At 43.5% G+C, this 26,328-nt stretch overlaps 1 protein-coding gene and 1 long non-coding RNA gene across 3 annotated transcripts in view; both read left to right on the top strand.

The window, feature by feature from the left end:
- Positions 1–3,144, top strand: part of SLC27A5 (solute carrier family 27 member 5) — a 45,653-nt gene extending 42,509 nt beyond the window's left edge. For both annotated transcript variants that reach the window (XM_090049028.1, XM_090049026.1), the window contains 2 exons: positions 1,678–1,808; positions 2,637–3,144. In XM_090049028.1, coding sequence (XP_089905154.1) covers positions 1,678–1,808; positions 2,637–2,813 — 308 coding nt within the window. In that variant the 3' untranslated portion in view covers positions 2,814–3,144. The remainder of the gene's footprint in view (positions 1–1,677; positions 1,809–2,636) is intronic.
- A 4,051-nt stretch (positions 3,145–7,195) lies between these two features.
- LOC149864268 (uncharacterized) lies at positions 7,196–16,049 on the top strand. Its single transcript, XR_016442582.1, has 3 exons — positions 7,196–8,124; positions 9,869–10,115; positions 15,723–16,049. It is a non-coding gene; the product is annotated as an uncharacterized LOC149864268 (long non-coding RNA).
- Positions 16,050–26,328: the final 10,279 nt, after the last annotated feature.

Below are 26,328 nucleotides of genomic sequence, written 5' to 3'. Positions count from 1 at the left end.
TTACCGTATGTTTTACACAGAGGTAAGTCTGGAATAGCCAGCTAAAAAACAACAGCCATGAGAAACTCTGGTCCCTTCTGGTCTTAAAATCTATGCAACTAAATGAAAGGATTTATCTATTCTAGGATGTTCAGTTGTTATATTAGCACTCCAGAGAGTGTGTCTACACAAGGAAATAGAGGTGTGAAGAAGTGGTGTGAAGAAGCATAGAAGTGAAGACTTGAGGGTATAGATTTCAGCATGTCCGCATGACCACAGAACAATCTTTCAAAGGATTATGGGCATGTGATCCAGTTCCCAACTCATGCTAAAGTCTGGTCCATTGCATCTTCATTGCCATTGTTACTTGCTTTAGCTAGATTAAGCTAGTATGCACATGCTAACATTTGATCCAACCTCACCTTCATTTGGCTGCATGAGCAAACCAACAGTTGATATGTGCAAGCTAAAACATGTCTGACAACACCTGCCTTGGCTACACATAGCAATTAATCCTGTTGGTTAGAACCCACACGTGAATCTCAGGGTAGTATTGTCACAGCAAAGCCATAGGGCCATAGTACTTTATTATATCCTCATTTTTTCAGGACTTGCCTAGGTGTCTGGGGACATGCCCCATGTTTCTTTGTGCTGGCACACTCTAAGAGGCTCTCCCACCCACAGTGCCAAATACAAGAGAACTTTTTTTTCCTTCGGGGGTAGTTGTAAGAATGGCACTCAAGAACTATCAGCACTTAAGTTAAATTGGCCCTTGGCAGACTGGGCAGGTTCCAGCCCAAGCTAAAGCACAACTTGGGCCTTGTCCTAAGCCATTCAAGCAAGTAGGGCTGTATCCAGGGTGGGAGGGAAAGGTGCGATGGTGTTGTCCTTCTTTCATTATGTGGCACAGTAAGCTTTTCCCCTTCCCTGCCCCCCAGGTTGATGAAGGACACTTGCAGGGCCCAGGAAGGGTGCAGGGGCACAGAGAGGGGACCCTCTCTCTGCTACTGTGCCTGAATGAGCCCAGCACCCTTCACAGCCACTCTCTAGAGCTGGAGTCCATGGGTCAGTGGGGGGCATTTGGTGGGGCTGGGCAGAGAGCAGTTTCAAGAAGAAGGGCCCTGCCCTGCAACTGCAGTTGTCCCAGACATGGGGGCAGGGCTCAGGACTGGTCTTGTCTCACTCCAGCTAGAGGCTATATGGGGAGCTGGGCTCTGCTGAGAGCAGTGGGTGGGCCCCCCCTCCACCCTTGCACCTGCACCCTGCTTGGCTGGCTCAGAGGCTCTAGCCACTTTTGGTCCCCATCCCTCCATGGTGTGAGCTGCAGTAGGAACTCACATCTGCCTCACCTGCCTTTTCTAAATCCCATATCCACCTATGTAAGCAAGAGTGGGTTCAGTGTTCAAATCAGTAAATATTTTGAGGGTTTTGTATATGGCAGGGAAAGGACAAAAGAGTTCATTGGTGAGAAATGACTTGGAGGTATCCCTCTAAAGTCTTTCTTGAGCCCTTGGTCCCTGGAAGATCTGAAAGTGGCTCATAAGTATATTTCCAGGTTTGGAGTATGCTTGTCTGTGCAGACAGATGAAGCAGAGGCAGACCCATGATAGGACTTGCCATCACCATGGTGTAGACAAACCCAGTGGAACCATCCAATCCCAGCCAAGACTTAGCCCAAACATGTGTATTTGTTTTCAGGACATGAGGGGAAGATTGGGATGGCAGCAATCCGACTGAAGGACGCTATGGCCTTTGAGGGTGAAGCACTTTACACCCATACGAAGGATTACTTGCCAAGTTATGCCATCCCTCGGTTCATACGCCTGCAGGTGAGAGTCTTTTTGTACCTCTCTGTCCATCTTTAACCAAGCTGAAGCTAGCTTTTCAGAACTCATGAGTCAGCTCCGACCTGCACAGAAATGAGATTGGCTTAAGAATCACAAGATTGAATTACATTTTTCAAGTTAGCACTTGGATAAAGGTTTTTGAAAAATTGAAGCAGAATAATTAAAATTAATTAAATTAATTATATTGCTTTAAATTAGGTAAGAATGTTACCATTTGGGGATTACCAAAATTGTTTGCAAATATGGATTGAATTTAGCAAGTTGTTTCCAAAGGAGAAAGAAACCAGGGGTCTGTTCAGAAAAGTCGAACCAGTTTTTGTTCTGGCAATTTCAAAATGAAAACTGAAAGTGATTGACCTGAAATGACATTTGTGCAGCTGTATGGGAGTTCTTCTTTTCTGCTGTCATTAGTAATATTTCAGGCTTTCATGGGCAGCATGTTTGCAAACTCTTCTCTGTAACTCATAAAGCTAGAAATGTACTTTACCTTTTACATGAGGTTCCTACCTGATTTCAGGAGCTGTTTTGTTTAACTCTACACACATCAAGAGGATTAGCAAGATGGAGTCCTGTCTTTTCACTAAGTAACAGTGTACCCCATGAGTATGGACAATGGCTGGATATTCAAGAGTTGACAAGTCTTGGCTTCATACTCTTGCATTACAAGAGTTGCTCAGCATGGAGTTGCAGCAGATTTCTTTGGCCACCATGTCACTGTATTAGTCTATGTGCTTTTACCACTAGAGAAAGACCAGAGTGAGCTACCGAGAGCTAACTCCTGCCTCATTTTTATTGCTGTCTATTACACAGGACACAATGGAGATCACAGGCACATTCAAGCAGTGCAAAGGCCGTCTGGTAAAGGAGGGGTTTGACCCTGCTATCATCAAGGATCCCCTCTTCTTCTTGGATGAATCAAAGAAGTCTTATGTGCCTATGAGCTATGACGTGTACAAGGCTATCCTTGATAAGAAACTGAAGCTCTGATCAGTCTGCTGTTGCCCTGGGTCACTAACATATAAACTGGTCTGGTGATGCAGCTTATACAGTGGAGAAGCCAAGAGGCCTGGAGCTAGGAATTCTCAGGACCTACCCATGGAGGATTAATTGCCTCCCTATCTGTTCAAATCTGGTGCTAGATGCATGCTTTGTAACAATGGCTTTATATCTTCTTCTCCAGGGGAATCTTGTAAAGAATATTTAGATTTGTGAGAAATTTTTTAAGTGATTTTTCACCCCTGCCCTGCAGTAGATAAAAAAAAATTACATTTAGTGTTTTCCATTTTGGTCAAGTAGATTAAAACTTAATTTAAATGAACTAATTCTTGATGATGATTTTTTTCAGCTTGGTTCTTCTCTCCCTCTGGCCTCCCTCATCTGCAAAAAAGCTTGAATCCATTTACCTCAAGCTATGCTTTTAAACTTAGTTTAACTAGTCTAACATTCATAGGCTATAGACATATATGAACAATTAAAATTACCCATGGGGTAATAGGGAAAGATACAGCCATCCAGCTACATGTCACTGATCTTGTATTTGTGTTCTTGATTATTCTTCCCGAGGTGCAGTACCTTGCATTTGTCAGCATTGATTTTAATCCTATTTGCTCCAGCCCAGCTTTCCAACCTGTCAAGATCCTTCTGAATTGCACTCCTGTCTTCCAGTATGTTCACAGTCCTTCCCAGTTGTATTGTCTGCAAATTTGCTCAAAAACCTTTCTATTCGAGCATCCAAATCATTAATAAACAAGTTGATTAATACTGGGCCAAGGACAGATCCCTTTCTGACCTGGATCCACACAGGGGGCTGGACTTGATGATCTCCCGAGGTCCCTTCCAGCCCTGATGTCTGTGAAATCTATGAAGTCTATAATCCATGTAAACTCATTGCTTGTGGTTATCAAGCCAGCTGTTTATTCACCTTACAGTAGTTCTGTCTGACACACATTTCTCCAGTTTGTTTTTAAGAAGGTCATGTGGGACTTCGTTAAAGACTTTGCTGAAGTCCAAATGTACTATATCCATTCATTCCCTTCAACCGCTCAAGTAGTTACATTGTCAAAGGATGAGATCAAGTTTGGCAGGATTGTTTTTAGTAAATCCCCATTGGGTGTTCGTGATCACCATTTCCTCATCCAAATGCTTGCAGATAGACTTATAACATGCTCCAGTAATTTTCCAGGTAATAAAGTGAGGCTAACTGGTCTATAGTTCCCCTAATCCCACTTTTTGCCTTTTTAAAGAGGGGCACTATACTAGCCCTTTTTCAGTCCTCTGGTACAAGAAACAGTTCTTAAATCAATACATTGGTTAGAAAAGAAGGACTAGCGACTGGATCATGCCAGCGTTCTGTTTAGGGCTAAAAAACACCTCACAGGTTCCTGACTAGAGAGTCATGCTCCCCCACTCAGGACTCAGATTGATCACCACCTTTAGGGTCAGAAGTAATTTTACCCCATAGTCAGTCTGGCATGGACCATGACAATTTTTGGCCTTCTGTAACAGGAGGGCATGGTCCTCTTTCTTAGATGTCCTGAGTATATTTTAATAAACTACTAACTAACTGTGCAATGATAAGATATTAACCATGCCCTCATTCCCTGCCTTTACTGTAGTTGTTTTTGATATTTTGGTGTTTTGATATTTATTATTTGATATTATGCCTGGTAGCTGCTATATGTGACCATACTCCCAAAGTTTTTAAGAGTAGGTTATGGTTACACAAGAGTTATCCTGTCCTGAGTAGAAGGGTTGGACTAGATCAGGGGTGGAAGTAATACAGCCTGTGGGTTAAGTCTTCCCTACCAGGTGTCTCTATTTGGCCTGCCTGTCTGAAATCCACTGATGGCACCAGTGATAGGAACCACTGGCTGTAGGAGGTGCCAGCTGCAGCAGCAAGCAGCTTGGGCTCTGGTTGCTACACAACCAACCCAACCCCACCCCAACTAGTCGTGCCTGGCCCTGCCCCACCCTAGCACCCCTGGGGCTGTTCCCCAGCCCTCCCTCCATCCAAAAGTGGAACTTCAAGTACGAACAGGCTGGGGGGGGGAGGGGGGTACTGCCAGTGATTACCCCACTCCATGTGGCTCATGGGACTCTGGCTCCTGTGCCTCCATGTGCTGTTCCTGGCTAGAGCTCCCAACTTTCTCAGGGTCTGTGACCCCCCAAATGCCACAACAGTCAGCTAACAACATCTTTTCAAACTTATCTGAACAGTGAGCAGTATCTAGTAAACAGTTTAACTCCTGGGTAATGGGAACTTGGGATAGTTAATTTACCATTAAACCCTTCTAAAGTAAAAAAGCCTATGGTCTTACAGTTTCCATCTTCCCTTGGTTCTGTATGTATTATAGAACTGGATGCCCCCATATCAATTATGATTTTGTACCAGCAACCCACAATGGCAATTTAAATTTGGGGGTGCCCCCAAGCATCCAGGCTGAATTTAACCAGGATACTTGATTCAAGAGCATAGCATCACTGTGCAGTGACATTGCACTCCCCTTCCTCTAGGAGAGGGGAGCAGAAAGAGTTGCAGTTTTTTTCAATTTTATTCAGAGAATCTGTTTCTATAGTTTCATATTTGCTTAGCTGCACAGCTATTTGCCAGTATCACAGCCCTTCCGGTACTTTTTCATATTTGCTGGGTGCATCTACACATGCCTCTTACTGTGCAGTTGGTACTGAGCAATCATTTAGTACTTGCTTTAGTATGTACTAAATGACTGTACAGTACCCACCAGTACTGCACAGTTCCAGCAGTACATGGGTCATTTCCAATGCTACATCGCTGTAGCTGGTGACTACGGTGATGTAGCAGTAGCGCTACAGTTAGCTCATCACTATGGTGACATAGCATCTTGTTTAGATGCTCCCACTGAGTTTTTGGATTAATTCTTTATAAGGAGGACCTACCCAGCCACCCGATTTATTTTACTCCTTGTTTGTGCCTTTAGTTTGTGTGCAAGTTCCCCTTTTGTTTCCAAAGGTTACACCAGGTATTTTTCCCTTCTGCCATGATAAATTTAGATTCCCTGTTCCAAATGTGTGTTGTGCTAAGGACCATACTGTAGTGCATCTCTCCAAAATGGTTGCGTAAGCAATCCCTGAGATCACCTGGTATTATCAAATGTGGGCATTACAGTATAGTCCTGAAATTATAATTTTTTTTTATATAGACTGTCTTCTCAGAGTCAGACACTGTTAGTTTATATAGGAGAAAAACCCAGTTGGAAAACAGTCTTGGTAATTCCCTTGTTTTTTGGATCATTTTTTAAAGGTAAGGGAACAATGTGTGCTTGCAGACAAAAAGTATTTTACTGAATGAAGCAGGGCGTTACGTGGCTTGGCTCTTCAGTGCCTGTATAGATTGGGCAGGTCAGTGGGGCTTTTTGGCACTTTTATCTAATAGCTGATTCAATCAGGCATTGTTCTCTTACCTTTAAAAAGTGATGAGTTTTTCCTCCTGTTCTTACAACAGTCAGTTAACATTTGTCCAAACTTATCTGAATGATGAATAGTATCTAGTAAACAGCTTAAGTTCTGGGTAATGGGAACTTGGGATAATTTACCATTAAAGGATTCCTTGGAGATCTGAGAACAACTCTGGAGTCTCCTTATGCCTGACAGAGTGCTTATGCCTGAAAGCTTGCAAAGAACTTGGTTCCAGCTACTCAGTTAGTATAATAAAAGATGTCTCATCTACCCAAAGAACCTTTCCTGCCTATGCCTGTAGACTGACATGGCCACAATCAAGACCCTGCTCATGTAAATGATTTTCCAATTAGTACACCAGACCGTGAGAGCCATGTAGTGGCCCTTAAAGAAAAGCTGCAAACATTATTGACAGTTGGCCTTAAAGCAAATTGCAAAAAGGCCCAGCTGGTTCAGAAATTGGTGTCCTTTTTAGGACTAACTGTTAGAGGGCAAGACAGGTCACCAAATCAACAGCATGTACAGTTAAATTTGCCAGCTGCCCTTGTCTACAGATGTCACAACCCATTGATCCTTTTGGGAGCTATCTGGTTTTTGCCAGGACTTATTAATAATTATGCCACCATCACTGGTCCTCTGTATGATTTGTTAAAAAAGGAAGTACCCTGGAAATGGACATTACAGCATACACAAGCAGTGAGCACACTTAGACAAGTCTTAATGCAGGTGCCAATACTAGCACACCCAGATTTGAATACCTTTTTTTTATTTTAGAATTGGGAGCCACAAACAAAGGCTTGGGAACAATGCTAAGCAAGTTGGGGGGGGGGGGGGGGGGGGGGGTGGGGGGGGGGGGGGGGGGGGGGGGAGGGAAACAAATCTATTGCTTATGCATCCAGGGTGCTGGCAGGGGCTGAGCTTAAAATTTGATTCATGTGAGAAGCAGGGCCAGCCCAGCCTATCTTGCAGAACCTGTGGCCACAGGGGGCCCCGCAGCCAATGAGCCCCTTGCAGCCATGTATATGCCAAATCAGTGCCATAGCAAGGGAGGGTGCGCAGCTGCCACCAATGCTGCCGCCAACTTCTTTGGACACTCATGCCGCACCCCCGCCCCCAAACACTGCTGCCAGCTTCTTTGGCTGCTCACCACCCCCTGTCCCGCTGCCACACCACTGCCTTCTTCAGCCGTTCATCACCACCCCCACTGCCACCATCATCTTCACATCAGGGAGCCCAAAAACTATATCTTGCAGGGGGCCCCAAAAAATTGTGGGCCAGCCCTGGTGAGAAACAAATCTTAACATTTTATTAGACAGTGAATATTTAGCTATATTACAGGGCTTACCACAATCATTCTAGTAGATAAACACCTACAAGTAGAAACCCCGAGAGTACCCTCTCTTTTAGCATATGGCCTGCTATACAAGGGGGAACCACACAGATGCTTTCTACCCACTCCACAGGCCCCCCAGCAATCCTTTTTTGGTGGAGAAAAATACCTTAGAAGAGACTTTGATCAGTGAGGATATAAACAGAGGGGAGGCAGAGATAAGGGCTTTCTGGGAAGCCAGGGAGGCTGCAAAAGAATTGCCAAAGCAGAGGAAGGCAAGGCTCTTTGGGTAGATGTGATCTCTTTTACTAGTTGGTCTAATAAAAGAGATCACATCTACTCAAATAACCTTGTCTGCTTATGTCCTTAGACCAACATGGCTACAATTGACAACCCTAAAGCAGAGGGATGCACAGCTGTGGGAGGAAGTCCTGTGGAAGAACAGAGCTCTGCCTGAAGAGGGCAAGGGAGGCAGAGCTGAGGAACCCCAACAGGGGATTGGACTTTCACAGCTGGGCAGTGCAAAGCCCAGAGGTAAGTTGCCTGGACAGGCTTCATTTGCACTAATAGATTGGCCAGTTCTACTGCTGGCTGGGGACTGCCCAACCTGGGGTGGAACAAGTTAAAGAGACAATGTACCTTTTTTTTCCCCACCCAGAGGCAGGATGTGTTGTGTTAAGGCAGGAGCCAGATCTTCAGTTGTTTTATAACTGGTGGTTTGAGTTTGGGACTATCAGGAGTTGGCATAGGTCCCAATAGTGTCCGAGGGCATGCAGGTGTCCTGAGCCCACCTCAGTGGGCTTTTAGCAAAAAAGCAGGCCCATTGCCCAGGACTGACAGGGCCAGGGGCCCAGGCTGGCAGAGCCAGAATGGGCTCTTTGCCTAGAGCAGGACAAAGACAGGTTCAGAAGACCAAGCAGCCCAAGAGAGGCAGAGACCAGGGTCAGGGGCCCAGCAGCCTGAGAGGGGCAAGGACCAAGGCTAGAGGCCCAGGTTAAGAGATACAGGGGCCAGAGGCCCAGGGACATGTATGACTAAGGGCTGAGGCTGAGAAAGCCTGACCCAATTCAGTGGGCCAGGGCTGAAGGCTTGCAGCCAAAGAGGGGCAGAGGTTGAAAGGCCCGACAAAGGGAGTAATTTTGTAGTGACATCTATAAAGCATGGGTGTGGTGCAAGGAGCAGTTGGAGCCACATTATAAATCACTTACTGTTCTGAGTAAGAAGACCAAAGCTCAGGAGTTTATGAGATCTCACTCAGGGATCCCAAAGGCAATGTCTCGTTCTAAGTACTGATTCACATCAAGGTGTTGCAGGCAGCGAGAAGGGGAGAGAACCTAAAAGGACCAGAAGCACAATAGGAGCAGGATGACCACCAGGGGGCATTACAACCATTCGTGGGGTCTTTGTCTGTTACAGACCTCTACTTCAAACAGCTCATGGAGGCAAATTCATAAGGGTTATTGTAGATTCTTCCACTAAATGGATAGAGGCAGTTCCAGTAAAAAAAAAAAAAAAAAAAAAAAAAAAAAAAAAAATATACACACACATATATACACACACACACACACGTGGTTATTGTCAAGGTATTGGTGGAATAAGTGTTTTCCAGGTGGGGTGTACCCAAAGAAATAGATTCAGACAGAGTAGTTTTATAAACTTTTATTATTAGCATAGTTTGCCAGGTATATGGAATTAAACAAAATCTGCATTATCACTTATCATCCCCAAAGTTCAGAATTAATTGAACCATTAAAAAAAGAATTAATTGAACCATCAAAGAAGCCCCAAGAAAAACAGTAAATGTTACTGGTAAGCTCTCTCTCATCTCGATGGCCATAAGAGCAGCCACAATGTCACTTGAAGTAAAGTCCCCACATGACAATGACCGGAAGAGACATTTGAATGCCAGAGGCCTGATTTTTCCGAGGAGAATTTGGTTAGCAATTTCTTGATTTCTCCCAATAAATGAAATTGCTAACCAAATAGGGCTAAACATTAAAAAAATGGGCAAACAGTTCGGATACATCCTATATCCCTGTGAGTGGCAAACTGGGGACAGAGTAATGGTAAAGTACCACAAAGAAAAAGAACATGTATTAGCCAGTTCATGGGAAAGTCCATATGAAATACACTGTGGGCTTTGCCTTGTCTACTATCAGGTGCCGATTGGAAAAAAGAAAAAAAGAAAAAAAGTTCTGTACTCAAATGGCTTCATTCATCACAACGGCAAGTATGGAGGGGAGAGAATAAGTGAGGAGTGTTTTGTGTTTCTTTACAGACACAAAAAATGAAATAAAGCTAATAGTGCTTCCTGTCATGGTTACATGGATGATCGCTTCACAGAAAACATGGGACACAAGCCACCCCAGTATAACAAAACATAGACCCAAAGATGGACCTGTAGCAGGAAGGAGTGAAACAACAACAAAAATCAGGATGTACAAACCAAATATGCATAAATTGGTCCTAATGGAATAAGATTAGGTACAGTTTGGACCTACTCAGGAGGAAAATAAGGACATATAGTAAGTATGACTTGGAAAAATCTCTGTAAACACCGGAGATCATTTAAATCTTGTTTAAATCTCTATAAACACTTAGAAAAAAATCTCTATAAAACACTGTGTATGCATCTTTTTGCCTACCATAAAAGGTCCAAATTATGGTGGGCAAAAAGAGATGCATACACATAGATGTCAATAAATGACAATGATTATTATAGTCAATCCTTTTCCCATGGAGGGTGCCCAGTGGTTTAAGTCACACCAACCGTTTTATTTTTGGTTAGATGTACCCTTCCATACTCTCTCTAGTACAATTGTACACACACACCCCTTAATAATACTTGCAGGGTCATGGCTGATTGCATAAAAATTTGGGGAGCTAGTTTCCCAAATACAAGTCACTCCGCAATATTCCAAAACAACCATCCAAATACCTACAACACCAAATCCTGCACCTTGCAGTGCAATAATCCCTGAAAATCCACTGCAAGTTAAAATTGATGGTAAAACTACAACAATTAAAAATGCAATACTGAAGGCAATAACATGGGTTTTACCATTAAATGGTTTAAATGTTATTCAGATTTATAAGAAGTCTAGCAGTTCTGTCCATCCTGAGTAAATTGTTTAATCAGTGGAAAAAAAGGTGCTCAGAAGGGGTGGTAAACGTGGGGAAAAAAAAAAAAAAAAAAAGAGAAAGACGAGATCTCTTAGCCACAGACATAGGAGGAGCAGGAATGGGCCAGGAACCCTAAAACTTCAATATCCATAGAGTTTTAGGTAACAAAGCTGCAGGAATGGGAAATGAAATGAGAAGATTAGGGAAAATTCAGGCAAACTAAATCATGAGGAACTACATCAGTCATTACATCTATTACCATGAGTTTTAACCAAATAAAAAAGGAAATAATAGATTTTAAATAACTTAACAGTCAAACAGGCTAGGCTCTAGCTTACATGCAAGCACAAAAGTCTCTTCAGGAGGTAATCAAGGAAATAGTGTTGTCCATTGGATTTGGACAAGTACCACTGGTTTTAAATCACTGTGCTAATAATTCTCTTTCTAAATTCGCAAGAAACCACCAAGATTGGTGGAAGGTATTTGAAAACTGTTACGACCTAAATCAATGTGTTGTGACTATAACAACACCAGAAGAAGGAAAGATGTGGCACTATATCCAGTAGTGTCTACTGGTGTAGAAGTATGTCACAGAGTGGGGCGCAGGGGCAGCTGTGATCCCACTAGCGCCCCCTGCTGTGTCTAGTTAAGGTGGTCCAGCACCCTCTACTCGGCCGCCATGTCTTTGTTCTAGTTCAGTTATGGGAGGCTGCCCATTTCCACCTTAACCGCTCGCTGATATTACCTCCATTACACATAGGGTGCCCACCAACACCCCAGCCTTATGGGCAAATGGGGTATGCTAAAGGGAGGTTTGGAGGCACACCCCAAGCCTCGCAGTTGTTCCCTGGGCATAGTTTGGGTCCCTTGCCTCTCGGGCGCCTTTCTGCCGCACTCACCGCACCGCTTGCCCCTCTCGGGCACCTTTCTGCTGCACTCACCCTGGGGCATGTACCGCACTCCACGCGCTTGCTGCCCACACTGGGGCCTCACCCACTCTAGGGCTTATACTGCGCTCCTCACACCGTGTGTTTCCCCACGCTTGGGGCTCAGGTGGCCGCAGCCATGCCTGGCCCCCTTGACCCTTTTCTGGGTTGTTTGCCCCACTGGGCAAGAATACTGCCCTTACGGGCTGGGGTCCAAAACCCCACACACTGCACCACTCTGGCACAAACAGCTGTGCCCCACTGGCACTGTGCCCCTGCTGGGCACCAAGACCCTCTAAGCTATTGGGGAGCCCCCATGAGGCCTCCTCACACCCCTATAGCCTCACCCAGTTCTCCAGTTAATTATAACTGAAACTGGAGCCACCTGGCTACAACATAAACAGCACAGAGCCTCCCCACTCATAATGCAAACTCCAAGCCCCTTTAGGGCTCCCAACCTGACCTCTCTTCAGGGTGTTCTCATCCCTAGCATCATTGCAGTCAGGCCAGAACCACCAACTCAGCACAGCCACAGAGCTCTTGCTCCTGCAGCTACCAGAAGGAAACTGCTGGCTAGGCTCCAGCCTGGGCTGTTTATAAAGGCCCGGCCCAGCCCACTTCTAGCCAGCTGACCCACATTAATTGCCCTAGCAACCCTCACCTGTGCTGTCCTATTGATTGGCAGCCATCCTCATTACTGGTGCCACTAGAGCACCCTAGTGCTCTGCTACAAAGTAAATGAAGTAATTATAGAGCCTGAATATCAACCCAGATGGCTATGAAAAAATAAATAATACAGGGGCTCCAGTAGATCTACCATTGTGCCACTGAAACCCTGGAGGAAGAGAGTGTCAATCTGGTCAGTGGCAATATATAAATGAAAATTGCAGGGAAAGCCAAAAGGAGTGTACTTCAAGGGGGAAATGGGTAAGTAAACAAGAAATCTATTATCTAGGGGAAGGGAAGGTGTGTTTTCATTCCCTCCTAGGTTACATGAGCTTAAACAGAGAGGCATGTCCAGTGCAAGCTAAAACATCTTGCCTAAACAGAACAGTGGCTGGCAAGATTTGAGTAAGAGGAATTCCATTCAAAGTTTCAAAGAATCATGAAGGAAAATTGAGAATTTCAACCAACTTTTGATTTCTACTTATCTCTTATCTATGTAGCACCACCCAATGAACTCTTGCAACAAATTATGGATTTCTCCAATATAAGGCAAAAAATAAGATCCTGGAAACATACCTCAAATCACCTATAACTAATTGTAAAACGTAACAAGAAAAGACTGATACAAGCCCAACTGCTACTAAAGACATTAGCTATCACAGTTAGTGAAAAAGGTTGTTAGGTTAGTCTCCAGCTGCCACTAGTGTATACAATATGTTATTACAGCCAATAGTCATAATTGTAGTAATTCAAATAATATGTATAATGTCTGTAAGTCTATTATCTGAGTATGTATGGAAAATACATTTTAACAGTACATGCAGTCAGCCAGGAAGTACACATTCACAAAGCTTTATTACCCAAAGTCTAGGAGCTGGCCTGCCTTGTGCCTGATTAGATTTGGAGTGTTATCACTCAACAACCAACTCACAGCAGGGTGTTGACAGTGACCTGGCTTTGGTGATAATGTATCTTGAGGCTAAGAAAGAACATTATGAAGGTGGGGATTGTTGCCAGCCTTGCTGTCATATTTTAAGGTGTAAGCAAATATAAGGTTGGGCTGTAGGCCTGTTTCTGCCTCTTTTATCAGTAGCCTACCTTCAAGGTTACCTGTTATCTGAGTAACAATTCCCAGACTTCCCTGCCTAGCAACAGCAGTGCTCAGCTCTCCCTCTGCCCCACCCCTAGATCTCCCTGCCTAGTGATGGCAGCTTTCAGCCCTCCCCTCCTATTCCCTCTGTGGATATCCCACATGCACTGGCATGCATTGGTGGGTTTTGGGGGGCCACCTCCACCATGGTTCACAGATATCAGTTACTGCAGGTTGTACTGTACATGCTAGTATCAAGGAGCCTTGGCAGAGCTGCTTGCATGATCATGTTTCAGCCCTTGGGACAGTTTTCAGGGCAACAATGTACAGAAGCATGCAATAACAGTTTTTTATTTAGGCCCATCTGAACATAAAGAGAGGGGTGCCTGAGTGGGTGACGTCTCAAAAGAAGAGGAGGCATAGACAAAAACCATAGCGCCATGCTGCCCTGCATGCCCACCTCCCAACAAGGCACTGTTGATATGTCCAGTGGCAGTCCCACGTGATCCTCTGTGCGTGTCAAGTGAGGACAGGTCCGGAGCCCAGGAATGCTGTAATCTTTGATGTCCTGGGATGGTAGTCACCTCTGTTGTTACCCCAAAACCTTGGATTGGGGAACCAGTAGGTTGTTAAGCGAAAGAATGCTTGAGAGACAGGAGTCTTCACTAATGTAGGCTTTTTTAGCAGATAGCACACACTTCCATGCCTAGAAACACACTAGTTACATTGCTAGTGAGTCTTGGTTTTTTTTCTCTTAATCAGGTAATCTAGGGTTTTGCTGACATGTTCCATTCAGAGGCATAGTCTAATACTTTCCTAACTGTTCTTATGCCTTTTGTTTCTTGCATATTTATTATTCTTATCATGACTGCTGCTGCTGCTACTGCCTGTTTATAGGTTATTTGCATAACTGAGTTTTTACTATTAGGCATTTTATTAAATGTTATATGCATAAACACACCCAGACTGACGTACTTTTCTTAACATACCTTCATTTTCTTTGCACATCAGTAGTATAGGGCAGCGGTTCTTAAACTTTTGCACTTTATGTCCCACCTATGTAAGGTCAAAAAATCTTGGTCCCACTGATCTATGAGTGGGGAGGGAGAAGAGGGGTTCCCCAGAGGCCAGTTGAAGAGTGTGGGGGGGAGGTTCCCCTGCAGCCAATCAAAGCATGCAAAAGTGAAACCAGAAGTCCTTCCATGGCACTTCTGGTTTCACTGCTGTGACCCGAGTCCCGCCTAGAGGACCTTCACATCTCACCAGTTGAGAAACCCTGGTATAAGGGGTATGCTGCTTGTCAAACTTTAAGCCCCACCTCCTGATAGGTGCCGCACCCTATGGCTGCCACCTTGGAACCGAAGTCCTGCCTCTAACCCCTGACTGTTGCCACCAGAATTTCCACCCCCTTGCTCTGAAAGTACTCCATTTGGGAAGGGTTTACAGACTCCTAACCAGAAGTCCCACCCCTGGCTGCCATTTTGGGTGCCATGTTGGTCTCAGAATCTTGTGCCCACATCACATGGTCTGTGACATCAGAAATCCCACCCCCTCACTGCCACATTGCTGCCATGTTGTCTGCCACATTGATCCCAGAATCTCCCACCCCCACCACATGGCCTGTGACATCAGAAGGTCCACACACCCTATCCCAAAACCCACCACCTCATGGTCTTGTTGGCTTCCATGTTGGTCCCAGAACCCCATGCTCCATCACATGGCCCCTTGACTGGGAAACACCACTCCTCATGCTACATGGCCTACCCTGGGACCCCAGAATTTCTGCCCCGCTAGGCCACAAGGTACAGACACAGCCTATCAGGCAATGAGGGGTTGTGACCTAACAACTTGCTCTGCCACCCTTGACCAAGCAGCAGGGGTTTCAGGGGCATCAGATCTCCCTGAGAATGGTGCCAAACCAATTAGAGCAAGTATAGGGGTGGGACCTAAACTGGAAGCCCCTGATGTGCCTCTTTTCCACATGCTGTTGAGAAACCCTCCAAAGCAGATCATGTATTTTCTGAGATGACGCTAATGCAGACAGAAGCAAATATGGATTCTTACACTATGAAAGCCCCAGACACTGGTCCAGCATCTCTCAGCAGCACTATGGATGAGATTTCTATGGCTGAGACAGAATCTCGGACTCCCAAAACAGGCCCAGGGACTATGGCAGAACCCCAACAGCCTGCATCAGAGCCAGCGGTGGAAAGTGTGCGAGTGTTGGACCAGTGGGACCCTAGAGACTCTGCTGAGGTACTCTGCTGAGGTAATCTGGATTTTTGGGGAGTGGCTTTCTATTGTAACTGTGTACAATCTCTTTGCAGGTAGATGATGCCTTTGTAGAGAGTTTTCAAAACCTACACATTGGTAGACCTGTGAGACTAAAGGTCTCTTGTGCGAACTGGTTTCGTTTGTGTCCAAAAGAGAGGAGTTTAAGACAAGACTGAAAACTGTTGTATCAGTGTTATCTGCACCCATGGAGCCCATGCTTATGGAGCAGGGTATGAACCTATGGAGATCACTGAAAAGGAATACAAACCTATGGAGGTCATGGAGCGCATCTGTTCAGAGAAGGTTTCTTGCATAACCTGGTTTTCCATATGTCAAGACAATGCTGAAGACTTCTGTACATGTTGCATTTCATTATCTGATTAATAAACCTTGTTTTACCTTGGTTTTAATTTGTTTTCAGGCACTTGAATCTACCATAGGTGTGTGTTAGTAAGGAAGGTACTATGGTTGTGTGTGTGCAACCAGTCCTTGGTTTCTTACTCACAGGCCCAAAAGCAAGCACAAACTTTGGAACTGCAAATCCTTGTGTTTTTACACATGGTTCTGCCAGGGTTCGGTGGTGTGTTTTCCTCTGAGGAACCATGCAACGTTTCCTTTTTCTTAATCATGTCCTTCTGCTCTTTCTTTTTTGGGCTTCTGATCCTTAGGCATTCTGATCCTCATACCAAGGATTTCTATGTTTTTATGTTAGTCTTGTGAAAGGTCTTCAGTCTGATGCCCACCTCTCTGGTGTTTCTAGGAACTGATTCCCTGAAGTGCCACTTCCTTCTCTGGAGGCATTGCATGAGATCACTTAGGAAATATAAAATTTACATCTTAGCATCAAGAATTCAATTTCCACAAAATGAAAGCTTAACTTGATATAAATGCTACAAGGCTGAAAGAGACCCCATGCCTTAAAAAGCCCTAAGCAGAATTAAACCCACATCCACACACCCCAAACTGGTTGTTAACAGACATGGAAGAGCACATACTCAAAACTCACCCAGAGTTTCAAAAGCTTGATTTCAGAAAATGAATAACACACACACACACACACACACACACACACACACACACACACACACACACACACACACACACACACACACACACACTTTCAAAAGCTTGATTTCCGAAAATGTACCTTACACAACAGAGTAAAGACATGGAAGCACACATTTATTCTGATTTTCCATTTTGGAAGAAGGGTTTCTGTTTGGGGACAAATGGTTACAGCCAGTATTATGACTTAATGTACTTAGGTTGACATGGTCACAGATGACCTCTCCATTTTAAAATTATTTTTTACCCTTCTGTGGTAAAATTTCTTGTCACACTTGCTGTTTTCTGACTAGATAGGTTCTCTATAATAGAGACCAAAAATACAGTAAGTAAGATAGTGTGCTTAAACAAGAAAGTGTGTGTATATACATTAGAGTTGAAATAATGATATCTGGCTCTGTTCTGAAGCAGATTTACCATCAGGAGGAAGGTGTCAAATGGGAAAGTAGTAGTTTGCTGTTTTCCTAATAAATAGACCAACTATAATAAAGACCAAAAGAAATAGTAAGTAAAAGATAGTGCAATCAAACAGAAAAAGTGTCTATACACACATAAAAGTGTCTATTTGCATAAACCTCTATATACATATCAATAATGAATACATACCAGGGTCCTGTATGGAAGCAGATTAGTACCCAGAGAAAGGGTTTTTTTCTGACCGAAACTACAGCGTTTATACCCTGGTGGATTTTTTTTTGCGGGGGGGGGGGTGTTTTTTTAGCTTCAAGTTTGATTCGTTGTGGTGCCTGGGCCTTTGATTCTGTTTTGTGTATTTATGAGGCCTCTCTCTCCGATTTGTACAGCGATGGGACACAGAATCCTGACTGGCACTGGTTTTTGCATTTTGGTCTGTAGTTGGTCCATGTAGAACATTTATGATAGAATCAAATCTGTTCAGTTTTGGTGTGGTACCACCCTTCCAGGTTCGTGGTAAGGTTCTTAGGTGGAAATAAACCACCCTGTTGTAGTCAATAAGTCTGGTCAATAAGTCTGGTTAAGTCTGAGGATGGATGCCCATCAAAATTTTCCATAGATTTCCAGTCTTCCTCAGATATGTCCCAACATCTCCTTTTCAAGAGACCCTGTTCACCCTCATCGTGCAGGAATGGTACAGTACAATGACCCAGCTAACCTTTTATTATGTTTTTAGGTCAACAGATCCCCACACCCATTCATATCCTCCTAGATTATTCACCCATGGCTGCCTCCCTAAGAGACTGAAGCAACAGCACATGACACTGGAGAGAATTCATTTTAAAGCAATCTTTATTTCCATCAAAATCTGCACAAAAGTTACTGCTTTTGCTAGTTTTATACTATATCCTGGCTAAACTTTTCTCCAGAGCAGGAATTTATAATTTCTTGTCCCAAGTAAGCATTCAGTGTAGGGTACCAGAGGCTCTTCATAGATCACTCCATATAGAGCAGCATTTGCATCTTCAGCACAATGAACAGCATTTAGAATCACTACGCCCTGAGCTAAATTCCTCTCAGTGAAGTGCAGATAATTCAGAGCATATCCAATCACAATAAGAACATTTAAAACACTTTCCATATATAGCTTAGTACCAAGTTCCCAAATTGTCCAGTTTCTATCCTCATCTGACCAGTTCACACACTCATGGCCTTCTTGCCTGGTGCAGCTAGAAGACAGCCCATGCAGTCATCTGAAAGTCATTCTCAAGCAATATTTCAGTATGCCATAACAACAAACATGCATAAGAGCTTTCATGAAGCTTTTATGTTTTTGACATGAAACAGGACCTGTTATGCTATTCCTAATTGTCTTCTAAAAGCCAAAGAATCATTAGCTTCTCTTGGATCACTGGGCCTCCATTCATCACAAAAACAGCTTTTCTTTTCCAATACTGAAATTCCGATACTGTGAAGGCTGATGTGCTGTCTTTCTGGAGTCATTAGAAATTCTTCATCAAGCTGCAGAGGGATTTCAAAGGAAAAACTCTAGTTAGCTGCTATTTAATGAGTTCATAGCTAATTTCTGCCCCATCAGGGTCCCCCCCAACCTCTACTACCAACTCCCCTAAGGGCCCAACATCCATGGTTCAAGCCACTCACCAGTGCCTTGGTTCCCTCACAGACATCTTCTTCCTCCTCGGGGTCCAGTACAAGGCACCCCTTTTCTCTCACAGATTTCATAGATTTATAGGGTCGGAAGGGACCTATTAGATTATCACGTCCGACCCCCTGCTCTAGGCATCTGGCAAGCCTTGGTGGTAAAGCAGGAACAAGGGACCTTTTTTGTGTACTATAAGAATCCATATTTGCTTCTGTCTGCATTTGTGTGGTCTCCGAAACCACATGGCCTGCTTTGAAGGGTTTCCCAACAGGATTTGGAAGAGGCAGATCAGGGGTTTCCAGTCCAGGTCCCACCCCCATACTTGCTCTGATTGGTTCAGTGCCATTCTTGAGGGGGTCTGATACCCCTGAAACCTCCATTGATTGGTTGAGGGTGGTGAAACAAGTTGTTAGAGGGGTCACAACCCCACACTACCTGATAGGTGTTGCCTGTGCCTCATGGCCTAAGAGGGGCAGAACTTCTGGGGCCCCAGAGCAGACCACGCAGCATGAAGGGTGGTGCATGAAGGGTGGTGTTTCCCAGTCAAGGGGCAGGCTTTCTGATGTCATGGACTATGTGATGGGGAGACAAGGGGTTCTGGGACCAAATGGTGCCCAAAATAGTGGCCAGGGAGTGAGACTTCTGATGTCATGGACCACATGATTGGATAGGATTTTGGGTAAGAAAGGTGCAAACTTCTCCCAAAAGGAGTATTTCTGAGGCAAAGGGGAGTGGGGAGGAGGGCAGAAGTTCCAGTGGCAAAGGTCAGGGGTTAGGGGTGGAAATTCTGGTTCCAAGATAGCAGCCAATATGGTGGCCATGGGACAGGGCACCTGTCAGGGGCCGGGGCTTAAAGTTTGACAAGAAGTGTGCCCCCGTACTACTAACATCTTCTCACTGATCTTAATAAAATTTCTGCTTTGACAAAATTTATGTAGCTGCTTTGCTTAGCTTTGTCTAGTTAGTGTCTTTTTAGCATGCTTGTGGCTTTGCAACACCTTGCAAAACTGAACAGTGGCAGTTTTTATGTTTACACTGTCACCACAGGGCTACTGGCACAGTTGACTGGCAAAGCTGTAGTCCTTCAGGAGTCCAGGTCCCCTGCATAGCTTTGGATCATGATGACAGTGGGCTCAGAGCATTCAGGCAAGGCATAGAACAGGGCATCATTCATTAGTGGAGAGCTTGTAGAGGGAGACTGATCCTAGTTCAGGGCATAGAATCATAGAAAGTTAGGGTTTGAAGAAACCTCAGGAGATCATCTAGTCTAACTCTAGATGTACACCTTGCTGGCTAGATGTACACCTTGCTGGGGTCGTTTGACCCCAGTACTCTTTCCTGCCATGGCAGGGGGTCGGACTCAATGATCTACTCAGGTCCCTTCTGACCCTAGAAACTATGAAACTATGAAATCCCCTGCTCAAAGCAGGACTGCCCCCAACTAGATCATCCCAGCCAAAGCTTTGTCTAGCCAGGTCTTAAAAACCTCCAATGATGGAGATTCCACAACCTCTCTGGGTAAACTGTTCCAGTGTTTTACTATACTCCTAGTAAGAAATTTCTTCCTAATATGTAACCTAAACTTCTTTTGCTGCCACTTGAAACTGTTGCTCCTTGTTCTGTCATCTGTCACCACTGAGAACAGTCTAGCTCCATCCTCTTTGTAACCCCACTTCAGGTAGTTGAAGGCTGCTATTAAATCCCCTCTCAGTCTTCTCTTTTCTAGATTAACAAGGCCCAGTTCCCTCAGCCTCTCCTCATAAGTCATGTGCCCCAGCCCCCTAACCATTTTCATTGCCCTCTGCTGGACTCTCCAATTTGTTCACATCCTTTCTGTAGTGGGAGGCCCAAAACTGAACACAGTACTCCTGATGTGGCCTTGCCAGTGCTGAACAGAGGGGAATAATCACTTCCTTTAACCTGCTGGCAACACTCCTACCAACGCAGCCCAGTATGCCATTAGCCTTCTTGGTAACAAGGGCACATTGTTGGCTCATATAGCTTATTGCCCACTGTCACCCTTAGGTCCTTTTCTGCAGAGCTGCTGTCTAGCCAGTCAGCCCCCAGCCTGCATGGGATTGTTCTGTCCTAAGTGCAGGACTTTGCATTTGTCCTTACTGAATCTCATGAGAGTTATTTTGGCCCAATCCTCCAATTGGTCTAGGATTATCCAAGCCTGCCTTTAAGCCCATACTTGAAAGTAAAGCCATCCTATTCTCAGCAGCGCAATTGCTCACAGAATTAGACTATGAATTCTACCAGTTTCTATGAATACTAATTCATACTAATTCTGTGAGCAGTTACACTGCTGAAGTTATTGAGTAAATCTACTGAAGTCAACAGAAGAATCTCAGACTCAAGCTAGTGGAACCGAGGCCAAGTATATCTTGAGCTAGCTCCTTCTGGGTAATGGTGTGACTTCCAGAGCATGATAAGTAGGAATTGAAGAGCTAGAATGATAGAGTAAATGTGGATACATGAGAATAAATATGTAGCCAGGTTTGGGAAGACTTAATAATGTCTTCTGACTGAATATTTTACTGTGCGTTCTTTTAATTTTTAGTTCAGTGTGTTTGTTTTTCTTGAGTATACCATGTAGCAAGTCTTCTGCGTAATATTCATGGCATAGGAATTATAATATTGCTTCTTTTTATATACAAAGCACTTAAGAAAAATTTTGAAGGCATATCGTACAATACTAAGGTGGGTCAGCTTACGCCAATGAGAAAACCCACTGAAAGGGGGTGCATCTACACATGTATTAATATGCTTTTGCTACTGTGCATTAAGTTTGGTGTCTGTAATATGAGGTACTACATAAAGGCACATTAGCCTATGCTAATGAGCAGTTGCAGAGGTAAATGCGTCTTTTGTGACACTTAATGCACGGTAGACTAATTCTATTGCGCATTAGCACATTAGCATGATTTTTGCTGTGATGCGATAATGTGAGGTAGAATAGACTACTGTGCATTACGACATCTCGTGTAGACATACCCAGGCAGAGGCATGTGCAGAGCTAGAAATGGAACTCACAAAGACTGGATTTCTACCTCCTCTTGGAGTTGAAAGATACATTCTTTGAGAGAGGTTAGTTCTCAAGGAGTGTGTCTACATGTGCATTTTAATGAGCAGTAGCCTATTTTACTGTGCATTAAAGTGTTGCGGCAAAAACCATGCTAATGCATGACTGCTCAGTAAAATTAGGCTAGTGTACATTAAGCATCACTAAAAATGCATACGCTTTCACTACTGAGCATTAAGGCAGCCTAATGATCCTTTAGTTAGTACCTCACAGAGGTATTACATTTAATGCACAGTAGCAAAAGTGTATTAATGAACATGTAGACACACCCAAGGTGTAGTTGAAATGTTTGACAGCAGCAGCAAAAATACAAATTAAAGAAAAAATATATCGTCTTGCTAGACCAAATAAAGTAAAATCTAAAACTGAAAAAAATATGTTCTCTGTCATTATTTAAAATATTTGCACTACTGCTTTTTAAGTTTTTATCAGTAGACTATTGGAAAGCTAGATTAATATGGCAAAGATGAAAAATATTCCAAAATTGGGGTCTGTGTGGGAAAAAAGTGTGACATTCAAGGATAAAGAAACAAATACCTAACTGCTTGATCTGTGCACACAATACAATAGGCATATATTGTATGATGTGGACACATGACAACAGGCTAGTTTCAGTGTTGGCAGCAAGAAATACAGTTTTATTTCTCTGAGTTGGAACTGCTTGAAATTTTCCTCCTGACACCGAATTCATGTGCTTAATCTTTAATAAGGGCTGTTGTATCAATTTTCATCATTCAAATATACCTCCTTTCAGATATCTAATTCAGATTGATCTGTTTTCTATGAGCTATGAATATGTACAAGCAAGACCATAATTAGATTGCCATTTCTAGGATTATGCTTCATTAATGCGTTGAAGTATGAAGGAAACCAGCTGTGAGATGTGTGTGTGTGCTGTATCCAATGAAAACAATATTCATCATGAAAATCATTTAGTTTGTTCACTAACTTCATGAAAAGGGACCTCTGATAAAGTAAAGGTGCTTACAACAACAATTAATAAACTCCTCATTTACCAACTGTAATTTATTTGAAAATCAAGAGGGAAAATAAATCGGCATCTCCATCTTCTGAATCTATTAACTCTAAATTGTATTTAAAATTATATTTTGTATATAAAACCAGGTATGGCCTGAAATGACTAGTGCAAAACCTGCTTTGCTAAAGTCTATAGTAAGACAAGTTTTCTTCAATTTGTACCAAACAAATACAGCATGAAAGCAGTCATCCAAAATACCCTCAGCATCCTTTCAAATTCCCCTGCCTTCCACAGAAGGGACTACCAGTTTCCATGTACATTCAGTCTTTAACCTTTATGATGAGACTGCCAACAAATGTGCCAATTAATGCAAAGTATAATGGACATAACTTTGATGGAACCATTTTTCCACCTAATTTAGGGAGAATGTAGCTCTATGGTGCTGATTTTAATAAAATTTCATTTTGCAGAAAATTTAGGAAAAGACTCTAAAATAATCCCCTCAACATTTTTGGAATGAAAGGTTTTGATTTTTCCATTCAGTTTTTAAACCTGCTGCATTATGAGATATAAACCAACACGTTTCAAAGTTAAATGTTTCTGACCAAGTTAAATGTTTCACATTAATGGGAATTTGTCAAAATTGGTCTTCATGGAGAATTTTGAAATTTGTGTTTGCTTTGATACAGAAGAAAGCAGCATTTAGAAGTCTTAGAGTGTTTCATAAAATACAATCTTCATCATCCACAGACTCTGTTGCAGCTGCATACCATGAGCCTGGGAAAGACTGGAAACTGATTTAGAAGTAAAAGGACTAATACCATTAATAATCCTCTAAGCTAAAATGTCATTGAGATATTAACTGTTGTTTATAATAAATTCTGAAAACTTTTTGAATTCACATCATTTGCCTGTTGATTGTACATCATTTCACAAATCATTTTGGCTACTGCTTTTTAAAAGAACATTATTAAACCATGGCTCTGTTTCATTTGCATATAGCCTTGGGGCTCCAACTTCATCAGCTAGATGAGCCGGAGCAAACACAGATCTGGGAATTCCATTTGTTAATTAAAAGATACCGTAGAGAAAACAAAGGAAGCAGGAGCACATTACACCCATCAGAAGTAGCTTCATTGACTGTCCAATTCAGTGAAGGTATTTTAACCTGGTTTCCCACATCCCACCCAAATGTCAGATGAGTCTTCTAACCACTAAGTAAGTAGTTATTTTGGGATGGATCTCTCCATCATTTTTCCTGCAGTGGGCATGTCTACATGAGATGCTAAAAGTGCAGTAGACTATTTCTCTTGTGCATTAGCGCATCACAGCAAAAGCCATGCTAATGCGCTGTAGAATTAGTCTACTGTGAATTGGCATCACTTAGAAAATACTAAAGGGACACAAAGTTCAGCAGGACAAGAGGAGGCATTTCAAATCCCTTCTGTGTTTACTAAAGATGATCTCTGCAGAAAGCCTTTTAAACCACCATAAAGCCAAATGAAGCAAACAGTCCAGGGCTGCCTGAAGAAGAGAGAATGTACTTCAGTTGACATGCTGTTTTTTCTCAAATAACCTACCAGAATCTCTCTTTCTTCTTCATGAACCCTGACAAGAAAGAGACAGAATAAGGAAGGATTTCAAGCACTCACAGAGCCTGTAGGTAGAATCCCTACCCATTCTGCAGTCCCATCCAGGATGGTTCTGATTGACTATATCTGTTTTAGTTGAGTCTGTGTATGTTGATTGCACTCCCCCTGTAAGGACTAAAAACTATCTCAGACAGGTTTTCATATGGGAGACCTGAATACAACAAACTTTATTCAGAAGAGCAACTAATACAGAGACATATGATTGCACAATCCCATGACAAACAACTGTTGGCTAACAAATTGCACCCCGATCAAGCTGAAATTGTGAGAGTATAAAGAGCTACTAGAGGGAAGGAGTGGCAATTCAGTCCGTCAGTACAAAAGGTAAATGTGTCATCCAGGGATATCCAGCTAATTTCCAAAGTAATCTGTAGCAACAGATCTCCTTCTATATTTCATAGATTTCATAGACATTAGGGCTGGAAGGGACCTCGGGAGATCATCCAGTCCAGCCCCCTGCCCCAAGGGCAGGAAGTCAGCTAGGTTCAAAGGATCCCACCAAGATAAGCATCCAAACGCTTCTTAAAGGAGTCCAGAATAGGTGCTTGCACCATCTCTGGAGGGAGTCTATTTAAGGCCTTAGGGACTCAGACAGCGAAGAAGTTTTTCCTTATGTCCAGCCTAAAATGGTCTTGGAAGATTTTGTGACCATTGGTCCTTGTCATCCCTTGGGGCACTCTGGTGAACAGATGTTCCCCCAGATACTGATGCACATCCCTGATGTACTTATAGGCTGCCACCAGGTCACCCCTGAGCCTGCCCTTTTCCAGGCTGAAGAATCCCATGGCTGTCAGCCTCTCTTTAAAAGGCCTGTTCTCCTGTCCTCTGATCATGCATGTGGATCTCCTCTGGACTCTCTCAAGCTTCTCCACATCCTTCTTGAATTGTTGAGCCTAGAATTGATGCAGTACTCCAGCTGCAGCCTCACCAAAGCCGAGTACGGTGGGAGGATGACATCCTGAGATTTACTTGAGAAGCATCTATAGATGCAAGCCAGAGTTTGGTTTGCTTTACCAGCTGCACCATCACATTGGTGGCTCATGTTCATCTTGTGGTCACTCATGACCCCTATGTCTCTTTCAGCCTTGGTGCTAGCGAGCGTAGCACTGCCAAGCCTATAAGTGTACTGCAGGGGTTTTTTCCCCAAGGTGGAGTACCTTACGTTTGTCAGTATTAAATGTCATCAAGTTTGTATCTGCCCATTTTTTCAGCCTATCCAACTCAGCCTGGATCACCAGCCTGTCCTCACGCATGGATGCTGTACCCCAAAGTTTGGTGTCATCAGCAAATTTGGCGAGTCCACTTCTGACACCAGTATCCATGTTATTGATAAAGGTGTTAAAGAGAACAGGTCCAAGGATGGAGCCTTGCGGGACACCACTTGTCATGGAGTGCCATGATGATTCATTTCCATAGACCACCACTGTCTGAGTCTGGCTTTGGAGCCAATTCTCCAGCCTTCAGACTGTGATGTAGCCAAGGCCACTGTTGGCCAATTTTTCCAAGAGGAGATCGTGGAACACCAGATCAAAGGCTTTTTTCAAGTCCAGATATATGATGTCAATGTCTTCTCCCTTGTCCAAAGGATACGTCACCTGGTCATAGAAGGAGATGAGATTGGTCAGGCAAGACCTACCTGCAATAAGCCCATGCTGGTTATCCCTCAGGATGTTGCCATCAGCCAGCTTGTTGAGAATGGCCTCTTTGATGATTTTTTCTAGAATCTTTCCAGGGATTAAAGACAAGCTGACTGGCCTGTATTTCCCTGGATCTACTTTCCTGCCTTTCTTGAAGATAGGCA

This window comes from Crocodylus siamensis, chromosome 5, assembly GCF_052110815.1.
Source record: "Crocodylus siamensis isolate JL-2025a chromosome 5, ASM5211081v1, whole genome shotgun sequence".
NCBI classification, from domain to species: Eukaryota; Metazoa; Chordata; order Crocodylia; family Crocodylidae; genus Crocodylus; species Crocodylus siamensis.
This window is presented reverse-complemented; position numbering and strand designations above follow the sequence as displayed.